Source organism: Pelmatolapia mariae, linkage group LG1 (assembly GCF_036321145.2).
Source record: "Pelmatolapia mariae isolate MD_Pm_ZW linkage group LG1, Pm_UMD_F_2, whole genome shotgun sequence".
Lineage (NCBI taxonomy): Eukaryota > Metazoa > Chordata > Actinopteri > Cichliformes > Cichlidae > Pelmatolapia > Pelmatolapia mariae.
This window is the reverse complement of record NC_086227.1, coordinates 38807725-38824221: the sequence shown is the minus strand read 5'-3', so window position 1 is coordinate 38824221 and position 16497 is coordinate 38807725. Positions and strand designations below refer to the sequence as shown.

Here is a 16497-nt window from a genome sequence, read left to right as displayed (position 1 = left end):
TTAAAAGTGCTAAAAAACAAAACATGTCTGTCATAGTTAGTAAGTTTACAGTAGAGTGCTGTTCGTCTGTCAGCGAGGGTTTGATAAAGGCGGTGCAGAGGTGGAGCGTGGGTGAAGGAAGAATCTGTGAAACTGTGGCGTGGACACAGATGTGTTTCTGGACACGGGCCTCAGCAGCGGCTCACAGAGGTAGAAGCTCTCTGGGCAAAGCTGATGTAAAGACGCTAACATCAGGATGGAACGGTGGCGTTTGAGCAGCTGGGGTTACTTTGCTGCACTTGGATTGGATGCTGCATGGCTTTATTTTTCAAAATAAAAGACAGACTCCCTTTTGCTTCTTGTACCGAGCAGCAACTCCAAAGGTTCACAGCAAAGGTTGGAAATGTGATTGAAGTTGCCCCCCCTCCCCCCCCACACCCCCACCTTCTTCAGATCAATTGAAAAAAGAAGATTGGGGGGAGGGGGGGTCAACTTCACTCAGGTAGCGTGGGATGAAAGCGCAGTGACTTTAGGTTAATTTGCAGCGTTAGCATGACCGATAATTCTGAGCACATAACTGAACTTAAATCATGTAACGGCGCTACAATAACCCTGCTGCCCGACTTCCTGTCTGCTCATCAAAGTGTGAAGCTTTGAATGTTCACTAACATTTAACACGTCCAGGTAAGTCTCAGCGCAGAGCTGTAACTTATTATCGAAAATAATTTGGCCGCATAATCGTGTGTCACTAAACTGGAAGCTAACCGTGTTCACACTGCGAGCTGCCGAGGATGACGATCAAATGGAGATCAATCAATCAGCACTAATCTCCTTCTTATCAATAACAGAGTGAACACATAAACACACACCGCCTGCATCTCTGCCGATCTTTGCGGGAAGGTTCGGAAAACTGCCGAGGTGAAGTTTATGACATCACTTAATCTTCGTGGTGGTAGAAGAAAGTTGTTGGGTCAATCCGGCCTGTCTTTGACCTTCCAGGTGAGATTTTTAATGTCAAGAGTTTCACTTAAGAGAGGAAAAAGGGTGCTGGTGTAGGTCACAGGTGACACAGGTGCTGAAAGATGAGTGCAGGGGCCCGAGTTCGATTCTGGTTTTCTGACTTTTTTAGAGGTCACCAAAAGATCTCCCGACAGTCTGGTGTGTAAGAATTCCCCTCTGAAGTCTCCTGTGATCCAAAACAGTCAAAAGAGGACTCGAGTATCGCAGTATAACAAAGTGAGGACACTTCAGTTATACGACTGTGAATCCGTTTGACCTGCTTTGGTTCAAATCACAGTGACCACCGGCGAGACCACAATGAGACCGTCACTCTCTCCTCACCGATTTCTCTTTAGCTTTTTACAACCATCCTCGTCACTGCTCGTAGCATGAGATAGTACCTGGTAGGTAACAGATAGCACAGGTTTGCTGTCTCCCCCAGCAAAGAGTGTGGAGGAGCTACCAGGAGACGGGTCGCCTGGTGGAGGAGAGCTGCACGGGGCTGTAGGACCAGTATCTGCTGCTTTGTTTGACGAGCACACGGAGCTCTAGAAATCCTCCGGGTGCAGACGAGCAAACATCAGCGTCACACGGAGCAGTCAAAGAGTCTGATGATTATGCGTTATGCTGCTTGAGACATCATGACTTGGTACTTTGGTTGAAATTGTCAGACCTCGTGATGGTCCCGTGCACCCTGATTTCCTCCTGGTGCCTGACCTCATGTGACCAGAGATCCTCTGTGATGACGGCAGTGATGCCATCGACCGGCTCTCATGTTCCTCAGGCATAAATCCCACTGAGAACTTTGGTAGGCGTTGTGTATCGGTGCATCTGACGCTGCCTAACAGAGCTACAGACAGGAGCTTATTGATGCCCTCGTCCAGGTCTGGGAGGAGAGCTCCCTGGACAAAGTTACAAAAAGTACTTTTAAAAACAAACAATCACTTTATCTCAAAAGCTCTGAAAAATCAAAGCTCAGAGTCTTTGGTCAGTCAGCGTCTCGCAGTGTGAACAGGCTCTTGAAGAACCCCGTCCTCCGGCCCACTTTTAATCAGGTGCTGCTCTGTTGTGTCTTCTCGGCTCGCTATCTGTCTGTCTCTCTGTCTGTCAGAAATCCCGCCGCTTTAAGACGAAGCGAGAGGGGACGGACTACGGCAACCGTCCAATCAAACTGGCCGGAAAAGTCATCATCCAGGAGATCTCCTGCCTGCTGCCCGTCCACAAAACTCTGGGAGAGAACTACATGTGAGACACGAGGCTGTAAAACAAACACTCACCCACTCGAGTCACATCACAGCTGATTCACAGAAAACTCATTTAAACAGATTTAGCCGAGCGTAAACGCCAAAATAATCCTCTGGTTCCTCTGAAGCAGGAGCATTTGATGCCTTTCAGTTGCACATGATAGAAAACTTTATCTCTGAGTTATTTCTGTTATTTTATTTATTGAAAATGTCAGATTAACTAATCAACAATAAATCAAGAGAACAACAGAAATGAGCCTTTGCAGGAATTTACTGTCAGAGGTTTAGATCGCCTGACTATTACACAGACATTTTTTAAGTGTCAAAACCAACTTTAAACCAGCAGAGCCTGTCAGCAGCCAAAGCATAGACTGTATATAAAAGATGGATTTACCCACCTCACCAGAAGCCTTCACAACATCGAGATGACGGCTGTTGTGATGTAAATAAATTCTTCACGTTCGTGTTTCGCGCTGATCGTTACAGGTTTGTTTTCTCTCTTCAGCCTGAACATGAACGACATCCAGGAAACGTGTCAGAAGAACGCAGCAGCGGCGCTCGCTGTCGGACGCAGAGACGTGGCGAAGGTTGGTGCTTGCATCCTTTTTATAACTAAATTACATTTGAATCAGATTTTAAATGCTTTCGTTGATGCTACAGAAGTGAAAACTAAACAAAACGAGCCAGGAAGGTTTTAGAGACGAGGTAACAAAATAACAGCACGTGGAAGCAAACTGAGTTTACTTAAAACTGAGTTTAGTTTGTGACTGAAGTGTTCCCCACATAAAGAGAGCAGAAAGTACTGAAGTAGAACCAGAGGTGCTATCCGCCTCCTCTAAACCCGCCTCTCTGTGCAGGTTTGGGCTCTGGCGTCTGCAGCAACCAATCAGGACCTGAGCCCAGACTCGGACCCGGACATGGAGACTCCTTGGGCCAGACACCCATTCGGACGCCACCTGCTGGAGACTCTGTGAGTTACTGAGAGTAAAGCTGAGGCTCCTGATCGCCACGCCTGTGCCGTGTTGAGCTCTCAGTTTGGATGACGGAGCAGCTGAGGGGGGAAATTTAGTTTTCACAGAATAAAAAAGGATAAAAACGTTGAATTCAAAATAAATAAACTCACACTTTGATTCTCTGTGTTTCAGCCTGGATCACTACAGTCAGATAAGTGACGTTCAGACTCTGGCCATGCTGTGCAGCGTGTTCAAAGCTCAGGCTCCGCCTCCAGACTCTTACACCCTATTTGGGCACCATACGTCACGGTCCTCTGTGTTCCCCCCGCACCACGCTCGTTATGTGAGTCAGTTTAAAGGCTGCTTATTGACCGAAATGGAAACAGCTGAGCTGCTGTTTAGAAAAGAGGGAGCTAAACTGAGTTTACTGTACATAAAAGATGGACAAAGGTACTGTGATGCTTTGGGAAATCCTGTTTAGAAGAATTTATTTTAGCTTTAGTTTTGGATGAGAGTTTATTTTTTAAATATAAACTTTAAGCGCCCACTCAGCTCTTTGACGTCCTGACCTTAGTTTGAATGAACCTGTTCGACACCAGCTGACTCCACAGGGTTTGTTTAGGTCGTTACAGTAAAAGCAGCTACAGGAAGTGATGTAATGTGTGTGTTTGGCTATCTCAGCCCAGCTACACGTCCAGCTCTGTCACCTCGGGCTCCTGCTCCAGCACCTCTGACTCCATCACCACGACCACCTGGAACCCAGGTGAGGCTCCTCGGCTCCTCACACACCCCTCCTCTGGGAATGTTTGGATTCATCTCCGCCAACACGGTCTCCTGTTTTTGTTTAACTTCCAGGTCGAGACTCTGAGCACGCCAACCCGTGGGGCGAATCCTCTCCCGATGACTACCGCTATGTCAACCAGGGCTACACAGACCCGCGGGAACGCGAGCGAGAGCAGCACGAGATGAACAAGAGGTGACGTAGCTCCGCCTCCCGCTGCACCTGAACAGCGGGAGGCCTCCCCACCAAATTTTAATTTCTCTTTTTCCTTTAGAAGTGGTAAGAGAGGTGGTGGGACTGCATCTTTAACCAACAACACACTCACCACCAAACAAATTTTATTTGATCATTTTACCACTTTCGAATTCCACGCTATTGTTTTTAGCAGCCCTCCAGTTTTATCTGTCACAATTTATAGACCACCTAAAGACAGTGCTGCTTTTATCAAGGAATTCTCAGAATTTTTAACAAACATACATTCAAAATATAACATGATAATTCTAACCGGTGATTTTAACCTGCACATAGATAATCCTTCTGACCCTGCATCAAAAGAATTCTTAAACATTCTTCATTGTATGGATTTTACCCAGCACGTCACGCAGCCGACTCACAACAGAGGACACACTCTGGACCTGGTCATCACCCATGGGCTGTCCACCAGTGTGTCCTCTGTTGTTGACTTGGCTGTCTCTGACCACTACTGTGTGTTTTTTAACATCACCGGTTTTATTCAGCGGGAGACCTCGGTGCGAACTGTGAGGAGGCGCTATCTAACCTCTGAAGTGGCTGCAAATTTTACCAGGGTTTTAGACGAATGCCCCCCTGTGATTCTACCTGCACCCTGTGATTTTATTTTTAATCATTTTAACAACAAACTGAAGAAAAGCCTTGACTCCGTTGCTCCACTCACCACCAAAAAGATTAACGTAAAACATGTATCACCCTGGAGAAACGAAGAAGTCAAAACACTCAAAAGAAATTGCAGGGCAGCAGAAAGGAGATGGAGGAAAAATAAAAATGAAATCAACCATCAAATACTTTGCAAGCAACTTAAAATTTACAATAATACACTAAGGAATTCAAGAAATTCATACTTCGCCAAAATAATCAGTAATAACAAAAATAATCCCAAGGTCCTCTTCTCCACCATAGATCACTTATTTAACCCTGATTTTAACAGCTCCCAAAGACTCCCACAGACTCGCTCTGTGAACAGTTTGCAGACCACTTCAGGGGAAAAATCAACACCATCAGATGTGATATTTTATCTTCTCGTGTTATGATTTTAAACACATCTGAAGGCTCGACTGTACCTGAGGAGACACTGGACAGCTTTGTCCTGGTTAATGCTGAGAACCTTAAGAAAGTTTTCTCCACAGTGAGACCCACCACATGTCTTTTAGATCCAATCCCCTCTCCACTTTTTAAAACACTTTATGGATTTTTTGAAGCTGAGCTTTTATACATGATGAATTGCTCTCTTCAGTTGGGCGTCTTCCCTGCTGACTTTAAAACGGCGGTGGTGAGGCCCCTCCTGAAGAAGAGCAATTTGGATTGCAATGATTTTAATAACTACAGACCTGTATCCAACTTACCATTTTTAAGTAAAATTTTAGAAAAACTTGTTTTTACTCAGATTAATGATTTTCTGAATGATAAACAGATCCTAGAAATATTTCAGTCTGGATTTCGGGTGAACCACAGCACAGAGACTGCTCTCCTAAAGGTTTTAAATGATCTTAGATGTAGAAAACTTTTTACAGCTTAACCAGGACAAAACTGAAGTTTTAATCATCGGTCCTGAGGCTCAAAGAGAGAAACTCTTGTCTAAATTACAGGCATTTTCACTATGTCCTTCGCTACAAGTGAAAAACCTGGGTGTTATTCTTGAGTCTGAGCTTGGTTTTATCCCACATATTAAACATGTAACCAAAATTGGATTTTATCATCTAAAAAATATAGCCAGAGTCCGCCCTATTCTCTCTCGGGCCAACACGGAGATGCTGATGCATGCTTTTATTACCAGTCGCATTGATTATTGTAATGCCCTGCTCTCTGGTCTCCCCAAAAAGAATATTTCACCTTTGCAACTTTTGCAAAACTCTGCAGCTCATGTGCTGACGAAGACCAGAGGGCGGGCCCACATTACACCGGTTTTACAATCGCTGCATTGGCTCCCCGTGTGTTTCAGGATCGATTTTAAAGTTCTTTTATTGGTTTTTAAATGTCTTAATGGTCTTGGGCCTTCTTATCTTTCAGATCTGCTTTTACCATATGAACCCTCACGGACCCTGAGGTCCTCTGGTACTGGCCTTTTGATTGTCCCTAAAGTCAGGACACATACTCACGGAGAGGCAGCTTTTCAGTCGTATGGTCCTCGACTGTGGAACAGCCTGCCGGAGGAGCTCAGGGCTGCAGAGAAAGTTCATGTTTTTAAAAACAGGCTCAAGACCCACCTTTTTAATTTAGCTTTTAACTAACGTTTATTTATTTTATGCTTATTTATTCTATCCTGTTATTCTATTTATATTATTAATTTAGTTTTACCTAATATCTATTGATTGTATTCTTATTCATTTTTTATCTTCTTAATCTGTTTATACTTATATTTAGATTGTATCCCACTCTTATTTATTTTATCTTTTTATCCTATTTATATTCTTATTAGGTCATATCTCCAGTGTTTCCTCGGAGGGGGCTCTCTGCACCGGGGCTGTGATCGACCGTGCCTGCTGGGGCCCTGTGGGTCCTCTCAGCCTGGCTGGGGGGCTTCTTTGCCTCCCTCCTGCTGTGTGCCCAGCCTGGAGGCTGCGGTCTGTGACCGGCTCCCGGTGCAGACGGCTCCCTGTGATAGTGTTTCCTCACTTGGCTAATGCGTACCCAGCCCAATTTTACTCTTTAAGTGTGTGTGTGTGTATATGTGTGTGTGTGGGGGGGATGTGTGTATCCATGACCGTTTCTGTTAATGAGAGTGCGGGGAATGAGTGGGAGGGTGGGGTGGGGTGGGCTGCTTTTAACCATGTAAAGCACTTTGTGCTACAGTTTGTTTTGTATGAAAAGTGCTTTATAAATAAAGATTGATTGATTGATATAATAATAATAATAAAAATAATAATAATAATAATGGATTGCATTTATATAGCGCTTTTCGAGACCCTCAAAGCACTTTATATCTGCCCAACTGTCAGTCTGATGTCACTTCCTCTCCCTGTGCAGGCTTCTGGACCCAGCCAACACGCTGCAGTTTGACGACTTTAAGAAGTGCTACGGTGAAATCTTGTACCGCTGGGGTCTGCGAGACAAGAGAGCCGAAGTGCTCAAGTTCGCCTCCTGCCCGCCCGAACCTCACAAAGGCATCGGTGCGTCTTCTGGGGAAGAAGTCGCTGATGTGTTAGAACGATGAAATAACACGTGTGACTAGACTTACACTGCAGCGAGTCACACGAAGAGTAAACCCAGGGTTTATCTAGCTACACACACGAAAGAGGCGGGGTTTGCAGCATCTGACCAATCAGAAACGTGTTCAGGTTTCTTTCTATAAAGGAAAACTGTAATATTAGAAGAATGTGAAGAGAGTAAACAAAGAATAGAGACACAGCTAAGTATTTAAAGCTCTGAGACTTGATTAGAAGTCTTTCAGTTTGGGAAGACAAACCTCACAAAGGTGAAGACGCTCTGTGTCCACAGATGTTGCTGACGCTCTTCTTCTGTCATCTCTCTGCAGAGTTTGGCGTGTACTGCTGTCACTGCCGCAGTCAGGCTCGTGGGACGCAGTGCGCTGTCTGCAAGCGCCTCACCTTCCAGTGCGCCATCTGTCACGTCGCCGTCCGCGGCTCCTCCAACTTCTGCCTGAGCTGCGGCCACGGAGGACACACCAGTCACATGATGGACTGGTTTCGGCGGCAGGACGAGTGTCCGGCCGGCTGCGGCTGCCACTGTCTGCTGCAGAGCACCTTCTGACGCAGCATGGACGCTCCACGTGATGGGATCGCCATGTTTAAAACCTTCTCTGTGATCACATGATGCAAGATCAGCAGCTGCTCTGCTGGACATCAGTCCGTCCAACACTTCGCTCCAGAGCGAGATCTCAGCATCAAATCTGCCGGACACATTCAGCGTACCGCATAAAGGAAATGCACAGAGTCCAGGAGAGATGGCAAAGTGTTACATTTATGATTTATTAGCACAAGTGAAAAAACACTGATGTTTAATATCATGTTTACAACTTTGTGACAGCAGGCGAACTTTCAGTTTGCACATCAAACAAATGTGAAGAAAAAAGTCTAAAGTATTTCTGCTTGTCAAAGGCGGAAAAGTTTCTACGTGGAAAAAAGTGCAAAGAAAACAGACTCATCGAACGCAGATTATGAAACACACGACTCGACTAAAATCACATTTTTGTGGCAAATCAAGTCACTGATGTGACCTCAACCTTTGGTGCTTTGTAACACAGCGGAGTCGCCGCACTCAGAAACGAATGATGGGGCGAAGACTCACTGCAGACGTCATCGCAGACTCGATTTCTGTAGAAAATCAAAGACTATGTTTAGTTTCAAATGTTATAAAGTATGTTTGTGCATGAAATCTGAATCAGTCGTGTCCTTTTCTCACCCAGCATCCAGTTTAAAACAGACGTCTGCAATACAAAGGTCACTGTTCACACAACAGCCTGTAGTGTGTGTGTGTGTAACTAAAGCTCGATGACATCATAAGCCACTACGCTCAGCTTTTATCTAAAAAAGCTTCAAGTTACTAAAATTCAAAGACGCAGTTCAGGCGACACTTCGACACACCCACGTGTTTGGTGGCTAATCTATGCATCACATCACTTCCACTTTCCCATGCTGTCAAGTTGACTGTGACATCACTGGTCTGGTCCAATCATCTTTCAGGCCAATCAACCTTTACACGTACTTTAAATCTCAGTGCACATCTGCCATCTCACTTGCAGATGCCTTTGTGCAACCCACCTCCTCCATTCAAGCATCTTCATCTCCACCACCAGTGTCTAGACTCCGGCGTCCCTGCAGTAATCCCTATCCCTGCCGGGATTCAATGCCGTCAGAGTCTAACCGACAAATATCTTAAACTGAATTCTGTACTTCAATAAATCAGATTCGCTTCCTTCTAATGATCTCTCTTTCTTGATATGCTGTGTAACCACCTACGTGGGACTGCTGTGATCAGCTGGATACATCCTGGACAGGTTAAGACAGACGGGCAACCTCGAATCATCACACGCAAGAAGAACCCACAGACACAGCAGAACATGTGAAGTCCACACAGAAACACCTCAGACTGGATTCATGAGCTTGACAAGTGGAAGTGATGTAAAGCTTCTATGAGCCACCAAACATCTGGGAAGCAGACAGATGTGTGACTCCAGACTCTCCTCACAGAACGTACACATAAGCGTCATCACATTTATTTATACAGCAGCATTATCCGAACCAGGATTACAGAGTTTCACACTCGAAATCATTTTTAATAGATTAGATTTTCATTTTAAAAAATAGACCTTTCAAAACTTAGTACAACATTTCCTCCCAGCAGCTGCGGCTGACCTCCGACCTCCCGCACAGGAAGTCATGTAAGCGGTGGCGGCTGCGGTCGGTATCTGGGTGGTGATTTGAGGCGACAGAAGACGCACTGCGTGAGCAGCTCTGAGGTCAACAGTCTGGACACTGGGAATGGCTTTCCACACTCTTCACACTGCAAACACACACAGTGTCATCATCACAGACCACCAGCAGCTGTGGGGAGTCTAAAACATTTAAATAAGTTAGAGAAATAAGGACAAGGGATCCGTGAACGACTCGGACCTTGAGGATGTGAATTCCCGCTCCCTCAGCGTTCCTCTTCTTCATGACTTCTGGGATTTCTTCCATGTTCTCTATGTCCCACAGCCGAACAGTCCCGTCCTGCAGAGACAGACGCAGTGAAATTGTTGTTGTCGTCTAACAGAGTTTCAAATTCAACCTTCAAACCCTCAATATTTAAAAATGATATGTGCCCCAAAAACACCTTCATCTTAAGCCAAAAAAAAAGCTGAAAAGGAAATGAAGCAACAAACTGAGCGGAGAGCATCCTCTGATCCTGACAGAGGGTTGAATTGCACTGAATTTCACAGCCATGAGCTGCAGTCACGAGGGTTCAAATGTGATGTGACCCTGCTGCTAGTCCTCTTCATTGTGACAGATAGGAAGGAACTTTGACTCCACCCGTCCTGACCAGCTCAGGATACAAAACAAGCACACACACCCTTTGGTGTCTTCACCCACTGAAGACACCAAAGACCTTTGTCTTCTTGCTCTGATGGCTTTCTGTGAAATGTGCCGGCATTAGAAAGTCTTCTGCATGATCTGTGTTGTTTTCAGATGACGCGCTTTGGTCCGTCTCTGCTAAATATCTGTGTGGACGTCAAAATCTGCTCTGATTAGGCTGCCGAAACAAATGAAACCTTCATCACTATTAGTCAGACCTGTGTGGCGTTATGTTGATTTGCTGCCTTTTCTTAGTACCGATGTTGAGACCATCAGCCTTGGCATTCTGGCTAAGTCTGTTTGTCCTGTACCAGGTTACAGGATGTCTTAGGTGAGGTGCAGGTCTTCCAGGAGACTAAACACTGTTTGCTTTCCAAATTTACACAAAATGATTTTTAAAATTTCTCTGGTGAATTATCAGAAAACAGATTAAACATCCAGGGTACCGATGATATTGTAAGATCCAGACCCTACAATAAAACAGAGAAACCCCCCTGTGAACAAGCACTTTGGTGACAGTGGGAAGGAAAAACTCCATTTTAACAGGAAGAAACCTCCAGCAGAACCAGGCTCAGAGATGGTGAGCACAGTGAGGGTGAGGGGAGAAAGACAGGACAAGGAGCAAAAACTTCTGGCCTGGACTGTGAGTGAAAATACTTGTGAACCTTGGAGGAAGAAGCCACCAACTTCCTGTCAGCACTCACTGACACATCTGTCACCCAATCACTGTGGCCCTGAGGGGGAAAAAAGCAAAATCAGGAGTTAAGTGTCTAAAAGAACACGACCAGAAACATCCGGATGTCTTCACACAGCCAAGTTTAATCACCTTCAGCACGAGAGTCTGACAGAGAGACGACAAATCCCAGAGAGCAACAGTCCTGTCGTAGGAGGCGGACACCAGGAGGTTCGCTGAGGAAACACAACAGGAAGTGATTTTATTAGGCAAACATTACGAGGAAGAACTGAGCATGTTCCAGTACCTGCAGAAAAACACATCAGCTCATCAGTGAGCAGTGCTTGCTTTCGAAACATAGTAAACAGCATGACGGTCTCTAAAGTGCTGACATTTCTTACAAATCTTAAGCTGTGCAACCACCAGAGGTCTAAACCACCTGACCTCTGATCCTTTAGAGGTCTGCTTCTTAATGAGGGCAAAAAATACTTACAGCACACGACACGATGAGCTTTGTTCATTTTCATTCGTAAAAATTAACTAACATCCTAATGCATAAATAATTGAATAGTTAAAAATACATATTAAAAGAACCCTTTTGTCCATACGTGGATCTAGCAAGTGTTCAAAAAAACCAAACTCCGCCTCTTGCTCATAGTTCAGCACTAATGTTACTGGAGAATCTGAGGACGTCAGCTGAAGCTGCAGACGGGAAGAGGACACCTGAACAGGAATGTGCCTTGCTCAGAGGTCTCACCGTCAGCAGCGGCGATGCAGCAGGCACTCACGCTGCCTTCGTGGCCTCCCTGCAGCGGCGTCCCGCCGTGAGATCGGAACCCCCCCGCCTGCAGGTCCCACAGCTTCAGCGTCTTGTCCCACGACGCCGTGCACAGGAAGTGCCCGTTGCTGGTGAAGCAGCAGGCTGAGACGACGTTTCCATGGTTACTGATTGCGAGAACAAGAACAAGTGCACAGGGGGCTCCTCTGAGGGTCTGAAGGTTGTCATCAAACTTTTGTGAATCTGATAAATATCTGAGACTTCAGAGTGTTTTGGCCCCAGAATAATTTTGTACCGTCTCACACTGAAGACAAAAGCCACACAGCGTGAGAGGAGCTCAGAGCATTTACAGGTCACCGAAATGCTTCACCTGTCGATGGACACGGTGGTTTTCTGCGCCCGCAGGTCCCACAGTTTGATGCTGCGGTCTGCAGAGACGGTGGCCACTCGCTGGCTCTGAGGATCGAACCGACATCGAGTGATGAAGGAGCGGTGAAGATCTGATGGGCAAAGCAAACACACGCTCACTGACGCTCACAGGAGTATTATTGCCGACCTGTCAACATGTGACCTGTCCTACCGCTGATGTGGTGCAGCATCTGTCCGCTGGCGGCGTCGCAGATGGAAATGCCATTCTGAGGATTTACAGCGCAAACGACCAGCCGGCCGTCAGACGAGGAGCTGCAGGAGGTCAGCAGGCCGGGCTGCCTCGATTTCCACTGCGACAAAGATCATAAAAATGAGTCAAACTCAGAAAAGCAAAAAGACCAAATTTATTCCATGTGTGTGAAAGAGCAGAAACATGTGCTCTGAACCCAGCGCAGAGAAATGTGTGCAGCGAATCACAGGAAGGTTGCTGGTTTGAAACCCCAGGAGAGTGACAGCAGACGTTACCAGAGTGAGTCCGGTCTCGAGGTCCCAGGCCACCATCTTCTTATCCCAGGACACTGTGACCATCCTGACACACACAGAGCAAACGTTTCATTCACAGGTGCACTCAGGTTACTACATGGAAGTTTCTGCATTGTTGTTTTTTGTGAACTTTATGTTTTTTCATGTTTATGTCATCAGCGTGAGAGATTACGTGAAGCCTTACGGGTCCATGGACGATGAATAAGTCATCGATTAATTCACAAAGATGTTTTTTCCTCAAAGAAATGAAGAAAAACTTTTCCTAACAACAATCTTTTCCTGGTGCTCTGCTTGGTGGCGTGCTGTTCCAGCAGGTCCATAGTTGACTGGGTTTTTATTTTATTTGAATGACTTTATCATCAGATAAAGGTGAAAAAATTGCTACTTTTTGTTTTACAAATCTCAGAAAGTCAACTTTTAGAAGTCTACTTGACTTTACAGTCTTGGTAACAGCGAATCTTCACCAGCTGGTGGAGCTTACAGTTCCAGTGACAGTGACGAGGAGTCCACGGGAACTCATTTTTCCAAATATTCAGACATTGCAGTGATCTACTACAAGGCCAGCTGCACAAATAGCTGAAAAAATGTTTTAATGTTGACCTGTACACCGCCAACTTCTAACGCTACTTCTGTAAATGTTGGCAGAAGTTCATCTCACCCTTTCTTTTACACCAAATCACTTCTGCCTCGCTTGAAAAGACCTGACAGCTCAGCTTTGACCAAGACAAAAGGAATACAGGTGTAAAGATTTTGGCTTCCAGGACATAATGTTTGCAAAATTCAATAGAGACATCATCTGCTCTCAGCTGCAGGATAATAACCTAGCTGAATTTAAAGCTAATGTGGAACCCACCTGTTGCTGTTTGGGATCAGAGCACACTCAGTGATGGCTTTACTGTGAACTCCATCAAACGTCCTCAGAGGCTGACAGCTCTCCACATCCTACACAGGTCAGAGGTCAACCAGGAAGAGTGAATATGGAACAACCTTCTGATGATTTATTCCTAAACTTTCTGTGGAATGAATTAATCAAAACTGATCTACAGAGAGGCTGTTCAATCAAACACAGATTCTGAGTTTCTACAGACTGATGTGGACACACACAAAAAAAAAAAAAACACAGAGGAAGAAAACAAATACGAGGCTTTTCTCTCAGGGTTTGCAGAAGAGTATCTCTCTTTTTTTTTTTTTTGCCGCCTGTCCCGTTTGGTTCTTTTGCCATCAGAATTATTGTCTGAAGGCAAAGAGAGAAGCCCAACGGAATTACTTTACCAAGTGGACCATCCCTGCCTTGCCGTATTGGTCCATTTGATTGACCTTAGTTGTTATTATTTATTTTATTTTATTTTCAGTTGTTACAGACGGGACTGACATGACCGGGGGAGGGAGGGGAAGAAAGACAGCGGGGAAGAGGAATAGTGATGAAGGGCAAAGAAAAGGGAAAAGAAAAAGGGGGGGGGGGGGGGGGGGGGGCAAAAAAAAATACATATTTTTATATATATCACCTGGATCACCTGTTGAGAGAAAAAAAAGAGAAAGCAAGCAAACAAAAACAGCAATATAATAAACACAACACCATCGCATTACTCTATGTGTATATAGCAGTAGAAGAAGAACATCTCTCAGCACACAACCTTGAAGAAGATGGGTTAAAACAGCAGAAGACCACATGGGGAGCCACGCCTGTCCGCTAAGAACAAGAAGCTGAGGCTACAGTTTACACATGCTCACCAAAATAAGACAATAAAAAAACTGGAACTGTCTGATCTTTTGTATTTCTTGTTGGGACATTGAGACGGTGGGATTCATCCATCCTGCCTTGTGTCCTGATTTCAGGCTGCTGGTAGTTTAACCCTGGAGAACCCATGGGGTCAAATTTGACCCCATGGGTTCTCCAGGGTTAAGAGTGTAGAGTTATGTTCACTTTGGCACACTTTGGTGTCAATTTAGCATCATTTAAGCATCATTTAAACTCCACAGCATACCCGAGTGTTGTTGCTGACTATTTCCATGCCTATTTGACCACAGTGTACCATCTTCTGATGGCTCCTTCCAGCCACAAAGCTCAAATCGTCTCACACTGGTTTCTTGAACATGACGATGAGTTAACTGTACTCCAATGGCCTCCACAGAACTTTGGGGATGTGGTGGAACAGGAGATTCAAAGTGCAAAGTATCTCCCCAACCAGTCGCAGCAGATGGCCCCGCCCCTCCCTGAGCCTGGTTCTGGTTTCTTCCTGTTTAAAGGAAGTTTTTCTTTCCCACTGTGACCATAGTGCTTGCTCATAGGGGTTCATATGATTGTTGGCTTTTTCTCTATTATTGTAGGATCTACCTTACAATAAAAAGTGCCTTGAGGCGACTGTTGTTGTGATTTGGCGCTGTATAAATAAAACTGAATTGAAGTGACATTAGAAACTCGAGTGTAGACCAACCCTAAAATCAAAACTGGCACATCAACTCATAAAAACTGCCGACCATGACAGCAGCTTACCCAGAGGACAGCGGTGCAGTCTGAGGAGCAGCTCAGGATGCAGCGATTGTCGCAGCAGACTCGAGCTGTGGTCACAGCATCGCTGTGAGCTTGCAACACCTTCACTGGGACCTGCAGACACAGCGCCATGTGTTATACAGCAAACTAGCAGAGGACCGTTGAGGAGAAAGACAGAAGACTGACATTTACTGTACAAAGAACATCCATGCAGTGGTTGCCCAGTATAATTATGGACCAGCTTTGGATAGCAGTATATTTTGGGCTACTGGAGCTCAAATTCTAAGCTTTGGTTTTAAATGAATGCTTGTTTTGCAATAGCTGAAAGAACAGGAGAAGGAGAAAGTGGGATCTTACCGCACACAGGACCCAGACACAGAAATAGCAGTAAAATTTGGTGCTGCAGATAAAAATATAGAGTTGATGATGTGCATTTCCCTACTTTAAAATGAGGGCGGAACGGCTCAAAGCCAGTTTGCATGTTTGGCCCTCCCCTCTGACTCACTCAATGACCCGTGGCTGCCCTATCACCTGCAGCAAGCTATAGCAGCACGTTAAGCATCAGCACAGTGTTGAACATGGTGCTGAAGTGTCAAAAAGCTATTTAGGTTGGGGTTTCTGGGTCTTACTGTCCCGTGAAGGTCTTTCTTATGTCCCCAGATGATTTTTAAGGGATCTGAAACTTTCCTAACCAGCTTAGAGGCATCAATGTCAAACATGAAATAAAGGCAGGCTAGTGCAAGATAAGCCATTTTATCTGGTTTTGCAATACACATGCAGACATTTCTCCCCATCAGTGTCACTTTTACAAAGTGTTTTCAGACTCACATTACGAGATTAATCTGCGCATAACACTCCACAGTGACAGCACAGATTTTTAAAAAATATTTACAGATCCTTTATTATGACGCTCACGCTGGTGATCCAGTGGCGCCTTGAGGCTGTTCACTAATCTGCCCATGTCTCTATTAGCTCTCCTTACTTTTTGTAAATTAAATCTTAAGCTCGATAAAAACGTCAATACATCAAAGAAAAGTAGCGACCTCAGTATTGCCCTGTACTTAGATTCTAGGAATTCTAATAGTGCTTTACTATTACCTGAACTTTGTAATAACTGTTACAGAATTACTGGAAGTTACAGAATAAATATGCCTGCTCCATCTCAGTCAGACTGTCGGGATCAGACGCTCTAAAATAACTTTACTCTCGTGAAGTGCTTCAGACCAAGAGACAGGATGCAGGATTCTAACTTTGCACAAACCTCACATGCATGTGAACGCATCACGCTAACGTTAGCCACCGAGCTAACCGTTTCGGTTTACCTGAGACTCCCAGCTCCACTCTCCTCCTGCTCCTCTCTCCTCTTCTCTGCCTTCTGAAGGCTCCTCCGCTGACAAAGGGTCGATGTTCCTTGACGCCAT

General features: G+C 45.1%; 2 protein-coding genes across 3 annotated transcripts in view; one reads left to right on the top strand and one right to left on the bottom strand.

The window, feature by feature from the left end:
* wdr59 (WD repeat domain 59) overlaps positions 1 to 8958 on the top strand; it is a 21343-nt gene extending 12385 nt beyond the window's left edge. The window contains exons 20-27 of one of the 2 annotated variants that reach the window (XM_063480612.1): positions 2090 to 2223; positions 2728 to 2809; positions 3080 to 3192; positions 3368 to 3518; positions 3857 to 3938; positions 4031 to 4151; positions 7176 to 7318; positions 7684 to 8958. In XM_063480612.1, the coding sequence (XP_063336682.1) occupies positions 2090 to 2223; positions 2728 to 2809; positions 3080 to 3192; positions 3368 to 3518; positions 3857 to 3938; positions 4031 to 4151; positions 7176 to 7318; positions 7684 to 7919 (1062 nt within the window). In that variant the 3' untranslated portion in view covers positions 7920 to 8958. The remainder of the gene's footprint in view (positions 1 to 2089; positions 2224 to 2727; positions 2810 to 3079; positions 3193 to 3367; positions 3519 to 3856; positions 3939 to 4030; positions 4152 to 7175; positions 7319 to 7683) is intronic. The other variant, XM_063480621.1, reaches the window with a different exon arrangement.
* On the bottom strand, positions 8443 to 16497 carry LOC134627544 (WD repeat-containing protein 88-like). Its single transcript, XM_063473775.1, has 12 exons — positions 16399 to 16497; positions 15080 to 15190; positions 13439 to 13527; positions 12568 to 12631; positions 12254 to 12392; positions 12044 to 12173; positions 11653 to 11840; positions 11049 to 11131; positions 10888 to 10956; positions 9782 to 9880; positions 9524 to 9671; positions 8443 to 8482 (listed from the first exon to the last, which is right to left on the bottom strand). The coding sequence occupies exons 1-11, from the start codon at positions 16495 to 16497 to the stop codon at positions 9546 to 9548; spliced, it is 1197 nt and encodes a 398-aa protein (XP_063329845.1). The 3' UTR covers positions 8443 to 8482; positions 9524 to 9545.